Consider the following 16017-nt stretch of genomic DNA (forward strand, 5'->3'; position numbering starts at 1 on the left):
AGCAGAGCCAGTAGTGCTTTTCAAGAGACTGGATGTGTTGCTGTTGATTGCTGTTCCTTGGCAAACAACTGCTCGCCCTGAATGCATGATACAGTACATGGTGGCTAATATGATATTAGCAAAAACAGCTAAAACGTACGGTGGCTAGAGCACTGCATTTGTGACTGGATTGCCCAATTTTGCCATGCCCATCAGATCTTCCCAGCTGTAGCAAGGACAGACCCAAGATACTCTGGGTGCAAAAATACAGCCTCTCTTCTTAATCTGCTCTAGCAGTAAATCAGTACGTGACACATTGCTGGACAACTTTCCTTCAAACCTACAGGTTTTGTTTAGACCTGTAGGTTTAAAAGAACAGTTTACGTAAAGAACACAACACCTTGCTTTTGATAACATTGTTTAATCCTGTGTTGAGCGAAGGTGGTGTGTGTGGCTTTTTGACTGTTAAGAGACCAAGGTGGAGGTCACAAACCTCTGTAATCTGTACACATTCTGCTGTTAGTTAGAGCATCAACTTTATTGGCAGAAGCAATGCAGCCTGATTCAAGAAACAGAAATCTGGAAGAAGAATATATTTCTTTATCAAGAAAGTCTCATCTCGTGGAATAAGTTAATTTGTTTTGAATGTATATTTAATCCTTTCGATCTACAGAACTCCTCTATTTTGAGGAAAAAATATGTAGTGAACAAGTTTTAAAAAAGTATAATGATTTGTTTTGTAGCTTGCTGAAGTACTTTGTTTAATCTGTGCAGCCTAAATTTAGAATTATGATGATGTTAAAATCTAGAGGTAACTGTAAGATAAGATAAAAAAGACCGTATGTCTTTCACACAGGCTTTAACAATGGATACATATTATTTGTCAATGTAATCTTGAACTGTTTAGTAGTACTGAAACCATTGACCAAGCAAGAGTATTTTCTTTGTTGAGGAAAGGAACTAAGCATGATGAACTTGTGTTTGTTCCTGTAGGTGAGGTCAGAGACTGTGGAATAAAAGCTCTGTTTTCCTGGAAATCTAATCTATTCTTGCCCTGAAGCACTATAAGTGTTGACTCCTAGAGGCAGGCGTTAGAAGCAGTGGGATTGTATCAGTTGAGGAGGTTACAGTGAATAAATAATAGAATATCTAATGCTGAAGGGAACATTTAATATAACTGGGGTTCTGGCAGCAGGGTTGGTTTATCAAGAGGCAGGAAAGGGTGGGTGAACAAACATCTCCAAATGTGAACCTTGTGATACTGCAACTGCAGAGAGGAAAAGGCAGCATCTGTATCTACTGTCTGGTTTTCTTCAAATCACTCTCTACCTCCCAGATCTAAAATCACTTTTCCCTGCATCTCAACTTCTCATCTGTGCTAAAACTGTCCTGTTTTCCCAAAGATCAGTTCAACCTGATGTCTTCACAGACTGCATGCAATCTCTGCATCCCATCTGCTCCTGACGTTTTGCAGTCATCCCAGATACACCTCTGACGTTCTCAGCAATAAGCTCAACTTGCTCAGGGTAATAGGAGGTAGACATAAATAGTTCTTTCTGCTCATCTTCTTATAGCTCAGTCAGCATGTGCTCAGTTTATCAGTCACACATCTTTTTGTAAATGTGTATGTGTGTGTCTGAACTTCTGAAATACAAATACAATGACAGAAAATATTGAAACCACTAAAGAAAAATTTTAAATGCTTTATCAGAGTAAACTACTCTATAAGTAAAAACATGCTTTTTAGTCAAAGTAGGCATTAGATTTTTTTGCTGTTAGTATTTACCAATTCAAGCAACAATTACGGTTTGAAATTAAGGCTTTTTTTTTAACCAAATGAAGGATTTTTAAACATTTTTGATTCTTACTGAAACTTTTTCCATGAAAAAAGTAGTTCACCCAAAAGTTTAACAGCTTAAAAATAGATATGTTAGCATTCCTTCCAACAAACAATTTTAGTAAAAGAGCTATTAAAAGGTCCAGTCAAACTATGTGGTATTACTGAGATAGAGATCAATTGTCATGCAGAGAATTAAAAGCATTTTAAACTTACTATAAATGCAGACTGACCTTGCCTTCATGATCCTATGGGCAGCAGGAAACATCAAAGAAGGACTCAGGAAAGAAGGTCATTTAGGACTTTCAAAATAAGGCAAGAATGCTGTGGAAGAACACAATAATTACATCCTCAACAATATCAATAAATTATGTCCTCTTGTACAGAACACTTCATATAGGTCTGACAAAGATCCAGGTGCTCAGGGACAGAGGGCAGTGAGTTTTGTTTCAAATGCAAAATGAAGTTGTACTGCATTAGATTTGTATCACTGATAGAAGATTCTGCTGCCCCATACAAACTGGTGAACTATGGAAACCCTAGAAAAAAAATCTAGTAATGCAGTTTCTTTCACATGGTAGGAATTTATGTAAAGGCTGAGCTACTGCCATATCAGAAGTCAGGTTACAGCAAATGTATGTGACAGAAGAGCTTTAGGTTTTTACTTCTATACTTTGCCGGATTATCTGCAACAGCTCTTCCAGTGTGGTGGCGAGAGGTGTTGTTCTGTCTTCAGGCCACTGATGCTTGTTTGGCACATCTTGCAGGGAGCTCTGCTGGAGCTCCGGCAGGCTTGGGGTTTTATTCATACAACGGTTGTACATAGCTGGGCCGTAATTACATTAAAACTGCTTAGCGATTTCCCAGAGTGGGAGGAAGGGAGAGACATAGAGAAACCTATCTTCCATCAGATACAATGATAATTTGGTAATTTGTTATCAAAAGTGTGTTTGTAGCATTAGCATTTTTATGCAATTACTGGCATTATGTCCTTATGGCAGATACTGTGTGCTCTCACGTGTCCTTATTGATAACCTACATTATGACAAAATGAGGCAGCCACTTCACTAAATATTTAAATAACATTGAGGCACAAAGCACAGCTGTTTTTTCCATTTAGGGAAAAAAAAAAAAAACACAACAGGGTCTTTGCTGTAGGCGTGATAAATGACATTTCATGGTGGTTCCCAAGGAATGGAAAGTGGGGCTCCTATTGAGTAGAAGACCAGCTGCATGAAAAAAAAAGAGTCCAAATATTAACCACTGGACAGCGGCTAGGAAGCAGGTGGCAGAGGCTGCAGGCTATTTTTACACTTCATTTGCCTGTGTAGGGCATTAGTAACTAAAAGCTAATGATCCACATACAGTATTACATTCTCCTGCTTTCTTTTTAAATAGCCACTGGCAATAAAATAATATTAATGAAGACATACATGCATTAGTGGTGTCAGAGTAGTGATGGAAATCAATGCAGTGGGCTTTGTGATTTACTGCTGACAGCATTTGATACAGTGGCATTGTGTGAATGTGTTACGCCACCTAAACTGCATCAAAGAGTTGTGATAACCTTTGATATGCTTCTTCTTCTTTTTTTTTTTTTTTTTTTTCTCCTCCTCTTGATGAGGACTTACTAGTAGCTTATGAAAATGGCTTTACATTGCCTCTGGTGTAACTTTTCCTAATCCTTGAATTTTACAGTCCTTTGAAAGTCAATCCAAGGAAAATAAGCTTCAATAGATAAAGGGCTTATAAATTACTAAAAACCATAAATAGGTAATACAGAAACATAGGGAAAATCCCAAAATGAACCTATTCTGTTTATTCCTTACAGAAAGAGTTTAGTATAAGTAAATGAAGTAATTTAAACAGGTTATTAAATCATTTTTGGTTCTGGTAAGGGATGTACTGCTACATCTGGGTTTCTTAGATCGGGAAGTCACCAGGGATGTTTTATTTTGAAGTGCAGCTGGCTATAAACTGTGTTTGCTAACAGCTGGCAATTTTTTGCATATCCTGTTTTTCTTTTAAAAAATACACTCTTAGTCACAATTCAGGTAATCTGGCCATGCTATTTTTTAAATTCAGTCTTATTAACTAATCACTCTTATTAACATCAGCTGTGTTTAGTGCTGTGAAAGAAATTGCTTATAACTAGGCCAGTCAAATGTTATGAAACTGCTTATTAAATCACTGTTATTTAACTTCGTAACATCTGGATCGATAGACAAATTCTTAATTCTGATCTTTATCTAGGGAAAACTATTCACATGAAGCTTTTCTATTCTGTTGTTAAAAAAACTAAATGCTGTTTTTCAGGTACATTACACTTTCCACAAATAGCCTGCTCTGAGTATAGATTTGAGTGTTCACTGTAATTCCATGCGTGCTTTCATGAATATTTGACCAATGAAGACCTATGACAGTAATTAAGTTATTTATTATATAAAAATGAATCTTGTGTTCGACACAGGTGCACCAAATTATGTTTTTACACAGGGGAGATTACAAAGGCATCTTTATCCCATATCTGCTGTAAACAGTTTGCAGTGAAACAAATCTGAGAGTAGGAGTCCCCATGCACACTGAAGAAATACTTCTTGGGGCCCAGGAGAGAAAACAGTGTAGGGTAAATTAGTTCTTTTGCCCATGATGTTCATTATGATTGTGGCTTCCACTCCAAAGAAATGCTAATCTTCAGGATTAGGATATTAAGGTGAGGGTATTGCAGTAACTGTCAGGGTATTGTTAATTAAACTTCTCTCATTGTCAGTGAGCTCTTCAGAAGTTTTATCATCTGAATTAGCTTTTGATTGGAAAATTCTCATGGGATCTTATTCATAGAAAGACTGTGTGTGAGGAAACAATTTTTGTCTCTAGGAAAGGCATTTCAATTCCTGTCTAAAAATTACTTTTATCCATTTGAAACATGAGATTTACTATCATTTTCACACAGCTAAATATGTAACGTATGTGTGTAAGGAAAGTACTTCATAAAAAGTATCTGGATCTACGAGAGAAAAGAAGACCAGGAAGAATGTGTTGAACAGGAAAATACCTTATGGCAGGATGTTATTTAAGTTCAAAGGTGATTTTCTTGATTTATTTATTTATTTTTTATTTTGCATTCTTCTTTTACAGAGGAAATGAGTCTAATTTAAGGATTCTTGCAAAAAGTAATTATGTATAATTTAATCCTTCATGAATATAACATTTCTTAATATAGAAATTGAAAGTTTCTATACAGAAGATTGGGTCACAAAATCACTTTCCAGAGCTTTTATTTCTAGTAGTTTAGAGATACAGGCCCCTATTCTTTGCTCAGACTGTATCTTTCATGGTATATTGCTTTTCACATATCAAAGATGAACAATCATGAAAGATGAAGTCCAACCAAGGTCAGTATCCGTGGCACGTGCAAGAGGCAATGAGCACTAACTGGACCACAGAATATTCCATCTAGACATCAGGAAGCACGTCTTAATTGTGCAGGTGACCAAGCACTGGCACAGATTAGTCAGAAAGGTCTTAGTCAGAAAAGTCTCCCTCCATAGAGATCTTCAAAAGTTGCCTGGACGTGCTGGGCAACTGCTCTGGGTGGCCCTGCTTGAGCAGGGGGCTTGTATCAGATGGCCTCCAAGGTTCCTTCCAACTTCAGCCGTTCTGGGATTCTGGGGTTCCATTCTATTCTGGCAGTGTGCCATCACAGAACAAAATCAGGTTTTGGTCAATTAAAGAGACAGAAGTCCCTTGCCCTTCATTCCTTTCCTCTCAGAGTTTGTTGTCATAGTTCTGTTCATAAACAGGATCATACAGGAACATTACTTTTTTTCTGAATAAATCTGGCAAGATAAAAGCCTCTGTGCCCTTTTAACAGGTGGATTTAATGGAAGAAGTTCCACCATTGCTTCTTGGTGATAAGTCCATAAAACCAAGCAGTCTTATTTTATTTTATTTTATTTTATTTTATTTTATTTTATTTTATTTTATTTTAATTACGGTATATTTAACAGTGCAAACTGCATGTACTTGGGAAAGTTTGAAAATTCTGCTGTTACTCTGTATTTCAGAAATCTTATAAGGGGGATTTCTGGAAGCAGTTACTTGCTTTTCATAAAATGCTTTCCTCATCCAAATTTTTCATACTGAAACAGCTTTCACAACCAGATACAAATCTTATCTGAAGAGCAAATATACAACTTTGCTATGAAGAATACGCTAAATGTCATCACCTGCAGTGAGCCTGTTGGAAAGCATCGCAAATCTGTTCAGGGCAAAAAGTTCAACAGTTTTTAACATATATAGTAAGTGTTCCTCAAGTTTCCACTCAGGCTTTCTATAATTTCCATTTAAGTATAAAATAAAATTCAGTTTGGAAACAATTCCTCATTCCAAAGTGTGTTTGAAGTCTCTTTTACAAATCCATCAAGAAAAAAATGGAATATTAACTGAAGAAAAAAAATAAATAAAAACCTTATAGATTGTGCCTTACCAGAGCTTTTATGTTATTTTCTTGTAGTATTCAACTACAAATAGGCTGTAGATTCTTCTTGTTGCAATAAGGATCTTTGTTGCACAGAGACAGGAATGGAAATTCTTGAACCAAAAATATAAAGCCAGTAAGGAAGTTAATTTTAAGAGAATAAGTTCTTGAATTATTAAAAGTTGTGCAGAAAAAAAAAAAAAAAAAAAAAAAAGGCAGTTTTGTGAGGCATCTAACTTCATTTTTACAGGCTCATTTACTATGTCAGTTCAAATACAAGAGGAACTCATTTAGCTGTGCTATTAACTCTTACTCCTTTTAAGGCTGTTCAGTGACAGCCGGAGTCCCCGCAAATTAGGCAGGACAATAGAAGAGCAATATTAGATGGTATGGCCACATATGGTCTCATCAATACATCAATAGGTTTAGTCATGCTTTTTGTCATCAGAGGGTAAGCCACACATTTCCACATTAAATGGCTGTCACGTTTACTTTGCAAGTTTATCCCGTGCTGTTCCACTGGGAGGATCTCTGAAAAAAAGTCTCAGAATTAGAAGCATTTGGCTTATTTATTGAAAATTAGAAGTCCTGCAAAGAAAGTAGGAAAACTTGATTGAAGGTACTGAAATATGTTAGGCTAATGGTCTTTTGTCACACAAATGATTTCTGAAAAGCTGCCTGAAAATGGCATTGTACAATGCTATGTATACACAAATGACACATAAATAACACATCCTCAGAGATGTATGCACACTGCAGCCAAGTTAATTGGTTGTAATTCATATTTCAAGATGTAATCTTAATATCGCAGAAACTGGAGATGGGAGTGATCTGTGAGATCATTTTATCCACCCTACTGTTAATGCAAGTCTAGTCCCAGAAGAATATTCTTAAGTGTTCCAGCTTCTCTAGTTTCACGTGACTGTAACCGTGGAGTTCCCAGTCCTTTGGGAGGCTGGGGTATAGCACAGTTGTTAAGTGCTTTTCTCTAACATAGCCTAAAATTTTAATTTCCTAAATGCATTTTCCTATTTCTGGTTATACTGTCTTAGACCTACCTACAGTTCTGGGAACCATTAAAATCCCCATCAATTCTTTCCTGTCCTTCATTTTGCATAGTTCTAAATACAGAGTCATCGTGTTCTCCCTGTCTTTCTTTTAGCCAAGAGTGACATAGTTCTTTTTTTTTTTTTTCCTTACCAACCAGTTATGGACTGTAAATAAGCTTTGCTTTGCTCAAAAATCTCTAAAACCTGTTTAATGGTGTGTGAGGTCCACAAAAACAAGTTAAAGGCCTTCCAGAGGCTTTATTTCTGTTCATGTTCAAAGTGTGTGCATTTACGTTTTGTGATTCAGGGATCCTACCATAGATTTAGTTTCTACTTGCTAAGAGCCTAAGACAAAGCTCACGGAGAACTCTAAGGCATCTAAAATACCATTCCAGCCATTCAAAGTCTTTGTGATGTTATAGCTTTCTAGGTATTTCATATCAGTTCAATATCATATTCCTCCTCCCTCCTCCCCTTTCTTTCTCTTTTCTAATATTCATTTAATCTTTCCGTGGGCTTATTCTTCAGCGTGCTGGGAGAGTGCCATAAGCTTTGAAACAAAGCACAGTTTTCAAGTGAGCCAAAGTGAACAGCAGTCCCCCAGCTCAAACCTGGAAGCTTGTTTATGTTTCTCTATTCAGTGATTTTAATAACCTTTTCATTTTTTGTAGTAGTTGTTTATCTAACTCCTCGTTTCAGCTTATGACTAAATGGAGTACTAGGATCTACAAGAGTCCAAGCCACATAATAGGATTCTTCTTTCCAAGCAGGAAATTTTTCTTCAGTGGTGTGTTTGCAGTTCTTGGCTCACACTTGCGTCTGACCCACTAGAAATGGAAAATTTTGTAAATAGATCTTGGGAAAAAATATGAAACAATCTGACAAAATCTGCATGTTGTTTGTACAGTACTTCTGGTCAAACAGCTAGCTGTAGTTTCCCCGCAGATAGCAATACATGCCCTAAAATGACAAACTGGTTTAATCAAATGCCTGCTTTCTGGTTGCAAGAATAGAGCATTAATCCTCTTTTCTTTAGTCTAAATTCAATTCTTTTATTTCTCATCTTGAATAAATGGCTCCTGACTAAAATCTTGAATTTTTCCTTGCCTGAGATCCTGATACTGTTTGTAAGGATTTGACTAAGATATATTGTGCCTATCAGTGCCTAATGAAGCACTAACCAGAGTGAATGATGAGTGGCAGTTTAATCAATTCCATTCATTCAGTAACCAGTAGCGGCATATGGAACATAAATTTTAACCTTTCTCTTTTATAAACACCTGAATTTTTCCAAAATTAGACCAGAGCTATGCCTTCCAAAGTTTTCTTCCACTTTTCCAATGGCTAGAGAGAAACTTTGCTTATTGTATCTATGCTTTGGGATGTAGAATTAGAGAATAGTGATGCATGTCTAATTTTCTTTGTCAGGAAATTTGACTATCAACACTCATTGTCTTGGAACATAAAATTATTTCATTATTTGGTATTGATCAAAGCATTCAGAGATGAGTAAAGCATGGCTAATCTTCTGAGAATCTTCGTTATAATAATTTACTTCAAAAAAAGAAAGTTAAATCAGATGTTATTGGTGGGATTTTCTGAGTTAAAGGACCCAGCTCACAATTTAAGGAAGAAGTGGTACTGTAGTTAGCTTTGGGAATTCTTGGTTCATTCCAATATATATTTTGGGTTAATGACTTGGTATTTGTGTTGGGTGAAGACTTTTTGTGTGGTTACTTACACAGGTGTGGTTATGTGTGGTTATATGTCATACATTGTAGTTTGCTTGTGTAAGTTGTACATACATAGAAAATTGTAATTGAACAAGTGAAAATATGTAACTGAATTCTACAATTTGCAATTATTTTTGCTGATGGAACAAGAAACTGTTGAGCTCTTTTCATCCAGAAAAGAAGCAAATGCAAATTCATAATTTCTTTTGCTTCTCGGATGTGGGAATGCCACAGGTAACCTGAAATCTGAGTTAAAGTCCTGCAGAAACTTTCCTCAAATCTTAAGAATCCGTTAATCCGTTCTTTATGCTGTGTAGTTTTTTCCCCTGATTTGCCAGTGGCTTTAAATGAGTGGGGTGAGGGAACCCATGTGAAGCAGCTTTTGTAGAAACTAGGGAAAGGAGCTGTAACAAGGTGGCTGCCACAGTGGTGAGAGGAGGGAGCCTGCGGCTGCAAGCCCATCCCAGGAGTCATCAGCATGTGTGCAGTAGCTTAGTTCAGTGGCTGTGAGCAACTACATTCCCTTTTTACTCATTTTTTTTCCCCAGACTTTGTCTTCATTCCAGTCCCTTCCAGTGTGCCTCTGTGCTGCAGTCCATCCCTGTTCAGCTGCTCCCAAGGGAGCTCTCTCACTGCCATTCCCACATCCCCAGAATTTATTTGGGAGCATGAGCATGCTTCCTGGGAAGCACTCATACAGACAGGAAGCTGCTGCTGTGCTTTTATTTTTGTCAACAGCTACTTATCCATATTCCTCCTATCTCTACGTTTTCAAACACCTGAAAAGTGAACATTTTGTACATTATTTTTCACAGCATTGATTTAAAAACAATAATAAAATACATGACTTAAATATTGGTTATGGAGATAAAAGCATTGTTGATAACTGTATAATCTAAGATAAATCCTTCTAATGGTGCATGCTTTCTTTTTTTCCCTCTGTAGGGGAGTGGGATGTATCTTTGTAGAAATGATTCAGGGGGTCGCCGCTTTTCCGGGAATGAAAGACATTCAAGATCAACTTGAAAGGATATTTCTGGTGAGTTATGTACTGCCGAAGTAACATACTTAAGCCAACAAAGGTTGATTTGTAAATCTTCATAAATGTCTTTGTGTTTTATTTTTTATTTTTTTAAGTATCTGACTGTGACAGGGACAGAAGCCTAGTGCAATAATGAGGTGCAGTTTGTATATTCTTGAGGACTATGTAGTAAGTTCAGATCTTGTGCAATATTATTTTTTTGGTAAACATTTTTTGAGTAATCCACAGATGGGTTTTTATACAGCTATGGAAAAAAAGTTTCTCAAGTGTAAGTTAGTGGAAATTGAGCCAGTTTGTCACACTCACTTTGCAAATGATAAAAAATGAGACTTTTGTTGCCCTTTTGAGGTTATACTAATGTTGTAATGTCAGTGGGAAGTATTCTTTTGTGATATAGGCATATAAAAGGAAAAGCAAGATAGAAAAGGAGGTGAGAATGGGAAATTAGAAATCATGATTATATTGAAGTTCAAAAGGAGTCCTTGGCTACTGTTTCTGCAGACTGGTTGGGCCCTTCATAAGGTGTGGACAACAATCTGGGTGGATTGGATGATGGGAAAAGTATTCAAAGAGCAGCTTCTTCTTTCAACCTGCCAATCTCTGTTTTGATTCTGACTACAAATTTAGGAGGGAAGCATGAGTACACCCTTGCTTTTATAGATTAATCTGTCATAAGCCATTTATTTCAAATGCAGAGGATTTATTTGAGATTCTTTTTTAGCCCATGGGAAGGAAAAAGAAATCATATTGTGTTTATAAAATTTACATTCTTCATTTCATACAGACTTGCTTGTATTATCTCTCTTTTGTGGGGACATCAATGAACTTATCAATTTCTTTTAGGAGATACTAAAAAAAAAACACTCTATAAAACAAGACCTCGATTGATTGATTGTGATATAGAAATGTCTCATTTTACATAAAATATTTTGTTACTTTGCCCACTTGGCTAATACTGTGAAAGTTCGCTTCTAAGGAAAAACAGCCGTGCTGCAACATACCCAACAGGAAGCTCTTGTGAAGGGTTTCTGTGACATGTCCAATTGCTTTTTTTGGTTTGCCAGCTTGTGTATTTCAAGCTAGCAAGTACTGGGCCAGTTTTAGAGTTCTGCTTTTAAAAAATTATTATGCTTCTCACTTATTGGGATGAAATTTCCTCCCAGGATGAGTTTTGAGGCCTGCCAATTTATTAATTCTGTTTTCAAACTGCAGCTGCAAATACTGAGAACAGTGTTGAAATAGCAAGAGATAATTTACTGATCTTGTTTCTTTAATTTGATCTTTTACAAACCTTAGAAGAAAAAGATAAAACTTTCTGCTGGAGAGTTTTATGATCTGTTGTAAATCAGAGTTAATTTTAAAATCCCAATTAATTAGGCTTTCTAATGGAAGAGCCTAGTTACCCTTAGCTAAATAGTTTCAGTGAATGCCTTCCTAATATACTCTAAGCATCATTAAGAATTTAAGTTATCTATTTAAAAGTTATAAAACTAAGGATTATTCTTGTTTGCTTTTGTACTTGAACAGAAGGATTAAATTCATCCATTCTCCAGTGAATCATGTACAGTATGGTAGTTAATAGCCCTGAAGTACAAAATTAATCAGGTTGTTACACAAGATAACTAATACAATTAGCTTCCCCACAGTGAACTCTTAGACTGCCGTGAAAGGACCAGATCAACCAATAATAGACTTTTCATTCAAAGTCTTCCTGTAGTTCACCTTTTCAACGTTCATGTGTTTTTCTCATAACGAAGGGTAATTTTTGAAAAGGGTGCATGGTGGGGTCCACATCAGCACTTCTTTTGGTCGCTTGCCCTCCTCTAAATGGTGCCATTTGCACCAAAGGTGCATTAAGCTGTCTCATATCTCTTGCCACTGCTATCAGTCATGGTAACAGTGGCTTCCATAGCCCTTAAGAGTCCAGGCTGCTGATCAGGACTTTTAGGGACCTGTTACTTTGTACTAGGAAAAGTTACAATATCGTAAGAAATAATATTGAGGAAAACTGAACTGAATGTGAATAACAATTTAAATTTCCTAATGGTTGGTTGTTTTCCTATTGTAAAATTCTCCATTGTTATGTAAATGAATTTAAAATATATTGTGTGCTATTTCGGTGATTATCAAACATAAGTCAGAGAGATTCTGTAAATGTTTCTGCACATCTCTGCCATAGGCATTCCTGGCATATCTACATAGCAAGAGTAGATCCAATGCAGCACAGCACATATATTTCTTCCTGGATATGACCGATGTTTGTTTATGTTTAACAATGGCTTAATTGATTGATTGTATGTAATAGATTATCTTTCAGTTATCTTAAAGAACTTATCTATTTGAGCATGTTTCCTGACTTTTATTATTTTAAACACTTGGGGTGATTTTGAAAAAGAGGAAAATAAACTGAATTTATGTTTATGCTACAGTGGCTTTTATAAATGTTCCCAGGTTCCGTTACTGTAATAGGCCTCAATAAAATAGCAAGGATTTATAAACCAGAATCTGTTCAACAGAACAGCACAAAAGAGGCACTGACACTATGAATGAGCAAACTGCAAGTTGTTATTGTCACAATTTGGATCTAATAAGAACTCTTTTTTTCCCCACATATAGTTAAAAGTGCGGATAATTTAAAAAACAAACAAACTGTATTTACCAAATATCACAGAGTCATAAAATGGTTTGGGTTAGAAGGGACCTTAAAGATCACCCAGTTCCAACCTCCTACCAGACCAGGTTGCTCAAAGCCCCATCCAGCCTGGCCTTGGACACCTCCAGGGATGGGGCATCCACAGCTTCTCTGGGCAGCCTGTGCCAGTGCCTCACCACCCTATGAGTGAAGAATTTCCTCCAAAAGGGAATAAAAGGGAAATCACACATGTAAGTAGGTTGCTTTTTCAAAGAGATTTAATAGTGAATAAAATGTTTTAATGCAGAGGTGATTTGGCTTAAGTTGCATTTTTATTTATACTTTTTTCCCATTTACTGGGACTCAGTTTACTTCCTGGATAGAACTGCATCATACAAAATAAGAGATAAATTTGTAATTACAGTATGTAAAAGTTAACAAGTCTTTTGCCTCGAAGTACAATATTAGTGATGTGTCAGTATCCTTCCCCACATGTATTCCAGCATAAGTGAAAAGATCCAGAAAACTGTTTCTTTTGCCATTTTCTCAGATAAGTGGCTTGAATTTTTGTTACAACGTGCTAGATCTGCTGGACCAACAATCTGATAATCTCAGCACTGCTGTTTAGTCTTGTAATATGTGCCCAGGAACAATGAAGCTTCATTCAGATACTTGTGAACAGTGAAACCATTCTGGCCTGGTAACAGAAAAAATAGGAGGCAATCTGTTGGATCAAATAAAGCTGCACAAAACTGGGAAATGTTATTTGGCTTCTGATACAGAGTAGCTAAGTTCTTTATCAACATTTTCTTCCTTTTGATCATTTATCATGCATTTCTGTAGATGCAAACATAGAGGTTTCCTGTATCAAGGAGAACCTGCCATTGCAAATATGGCTTTAATTATGTCTAGAAGTAAAAGCTGCACCAAATGCCTGCACATTAGCCTTGCTCCCTGGGGAACTGACAGCTCCTTGGATCTGGTGATGATCAGCAAGAATTAGTCGAGTGTTAAAGCTGCTTACGTGGGGAAGCATGTGGTCTGCCTGTGTGTGCCCTACCCTGAGCCACTATGGAAGCACCAGCTTGGTTACAGCTCTGGTTTTGATGTAAGGATATGCTTTTATATGCTCTTATACTCGATGCTCTTAACAGATTCAAACCAGATCAGTGTTGAATTGCTTGTGCTAGCTTTATTTTTCTTTTAGAGAGATTTTTTTAAGTGGGAAGGTATTTCTGTCTCCTCCAATTTTTGTGAGGTTTCTGTGAGCTACCACAGATCAAAGTGAATTTCCCTCTCAGGCTCTGAAGCCCTCCTGATAAGGGAATAATCTGTGTGTTGGCTGAACTTCAGTCTTGGTGCCAGCTACACTAAAAATTACATTGCACTGGGAGAGTAATGCACAAACAGTTCTCCTGATACTCTGCAGGCCTCTGCGCGGGCAGGGCAACGGCACTTAAATGATGTTTTATCTGTAATTGAGCATTCACTCTGCAAACAGGCTTGCTGGATGGGTGCACTGTGCGGGAGATTCGTGCCGTAGGTGACAAGGCACAGTGGGGAGCGGAGTTTGCAGCCAGCAGTTCCTCTCCTTCCAGACATGCATATTGCAAAAAGTAGAGATTTCCTCTCGGTTACTGGATGCTATTGGTCTGTTGGGTGCTGTAATGCACAGTATTAAAAAGCAATTAAAAGAGAATCATATACATTTGTTGAGCCTAGCAGCCCGGTATTCCAAAGGGTGATGCCAAAATTGCTTTCTTCATAAAGCTATACAGCAAAGACTCACTAGAATTTGCGATTTCAGGTAACTATGAAAAAATGGAATTTTCCTTTTAAGTGGAACTATAAGTATTGCATCTGGTATTGAAGATTTAAAAGGCTAACATTATATTCTTTAATATATATTTATAACTACATGCTTAAAGCGTCTTGTGTCATGCAATGCAGGATTGCAGAGTTTCCTCTGAGATTCAAATGGTAACAGGCATTTGTGAAGCTGTAGAGCGTCATCTCTGTATCTGAAGGATTGCTCTATGTCAGGTACATCCCCTAAAGCCAGAAATAATATATTTTAACAGGTCTCAATTTCATTTAAGCTTATGACAGACACATAGGAACCATGCTGTGTGGTACATTGTGTTAATGACATCTTTTGGGAAGCAAACAATGCCCAAGGGAGGAGTACTTTTAACTATTTTTATTTTTATTTTTTGAAGATAATCTGAGTAATGAGATGTTTAGTTTCCTTTACTGGTCTTTTATTCCTGTTTCATTATTCCATGCACATTTTTTCTGTCAGTTGTTAAACACTTTGGCCCTGAAATTCAGTGTGTTCATATCAGATAGAGTAGACATATTTGTGAGGCTGAACCTGAACTGAAATTTCATTTTATGTAGGCATGGTGTTTTTGGTGTCTTGTATGTTACAGATGATGAATCATATTCAAGAAGAATTCTTCATCTTTGTGAAATGGATAGTTCTTGCCTTGTGGGGGGAGTTCTGTTTTCTTCCCATCTCTCTCCATTTCCTTTCCACCAATGACTTCATGATGAAAATAAGATATATATATATATTTTTTAACTATAATTTGGCAGAAAACTGACTGCTGAATTCTCTTCTAAAACAATGTGTAAGTAGAACAAGAGGAATGTAATGTGTTGTATCTTGCTAAGGAATTTACCTCTGCTTCACATTATTGTAGCAATACACAAAATATTTCACTTCTTTACAGCAACACTAAAATGAATTACATAAATAAAAGGCTCTTTAAGCTGTAGGTCTTGTCTTTGAAGTCATTAGCACTTATTCAGTATTTTTCAGTAGCCTGCAGGTTTTGCACTGATACCAGTTTTAAATGGTTCTTCTTCTGTTAGAGCGGGTCCAGAGGAGGGCCCCAAAGATGATCAAGGGGCTGGAGCACCTCTCCTACGTAGAAAGGCTGAGAGAGATGGGGCTGTTCAGCCTACAGAAGAGAAGGCTCTGGGGGGACCTCATTGCAACCTTTCAGTATTTGAAGGGGACTTATAAAAAGATGGAGTGCAATTCTGCTCAACTGGATGATGACAGGATGAGGGAGAATGGTTCTAAACTAAAAGAAGGGAGATTTAGATTAGATTAGAGGTTAGGAGGAAATTCTTCACTCAGAGGGTGGTGCGACACTGGCACAGGTTGCCCAGAGAAGCTGTGGATGCCCCATCCCTGGAGGTGTCCAAGGCCAGGCTGGATGGGGCTTTGGGTGACCTGGTCTGGTGGGAGGTGTCC

The 16017-nt window shown here is 37.1% G+C and overlaps 1 protein-coding gene across 4 annotated transcripts in view; it reads left to right on the forward strand.

Moving 5' to 3' along the window:
• Window positions 1-16017, forward strand: part of CDK14 (cyclin dependent kinase 14) — a 329549-nt gene that overhangs the window by 187633 nt on the left and 125899 nt on the right. For all 4 annotated transcript variants that reach the window (XM_035319413.1, XM_035319415.1, XM_035319414.1 and 1 more), the window contains one exon: window positions 10024-10117. In XM_035319413.1, coding sequence (XP_035175304.1) covers window positions 10024-10117 — 94 coding nt within the window. The remainder of the gene's footprint in view (window positions 1-10023; window positions 10118-16017) is intronic.

This window comes from Oxyura jamaicensis, chromosome 2, assembly GCF_011077185.1.
Source record: "Oxyura jamaicensis isolate SHBP4307 breed ruddy duck chromosome 2, BPBGC_Ojam_1.0, whole genome shotgun sequence".
In the NCBI taxonomy this organism is placed as follows: domain Eukaryota; kingdom Metazoa; phylum Chordata; class Aves; order Anseriformes; family Anatidae; genus Oxyura; species Oxyura jamaicensis.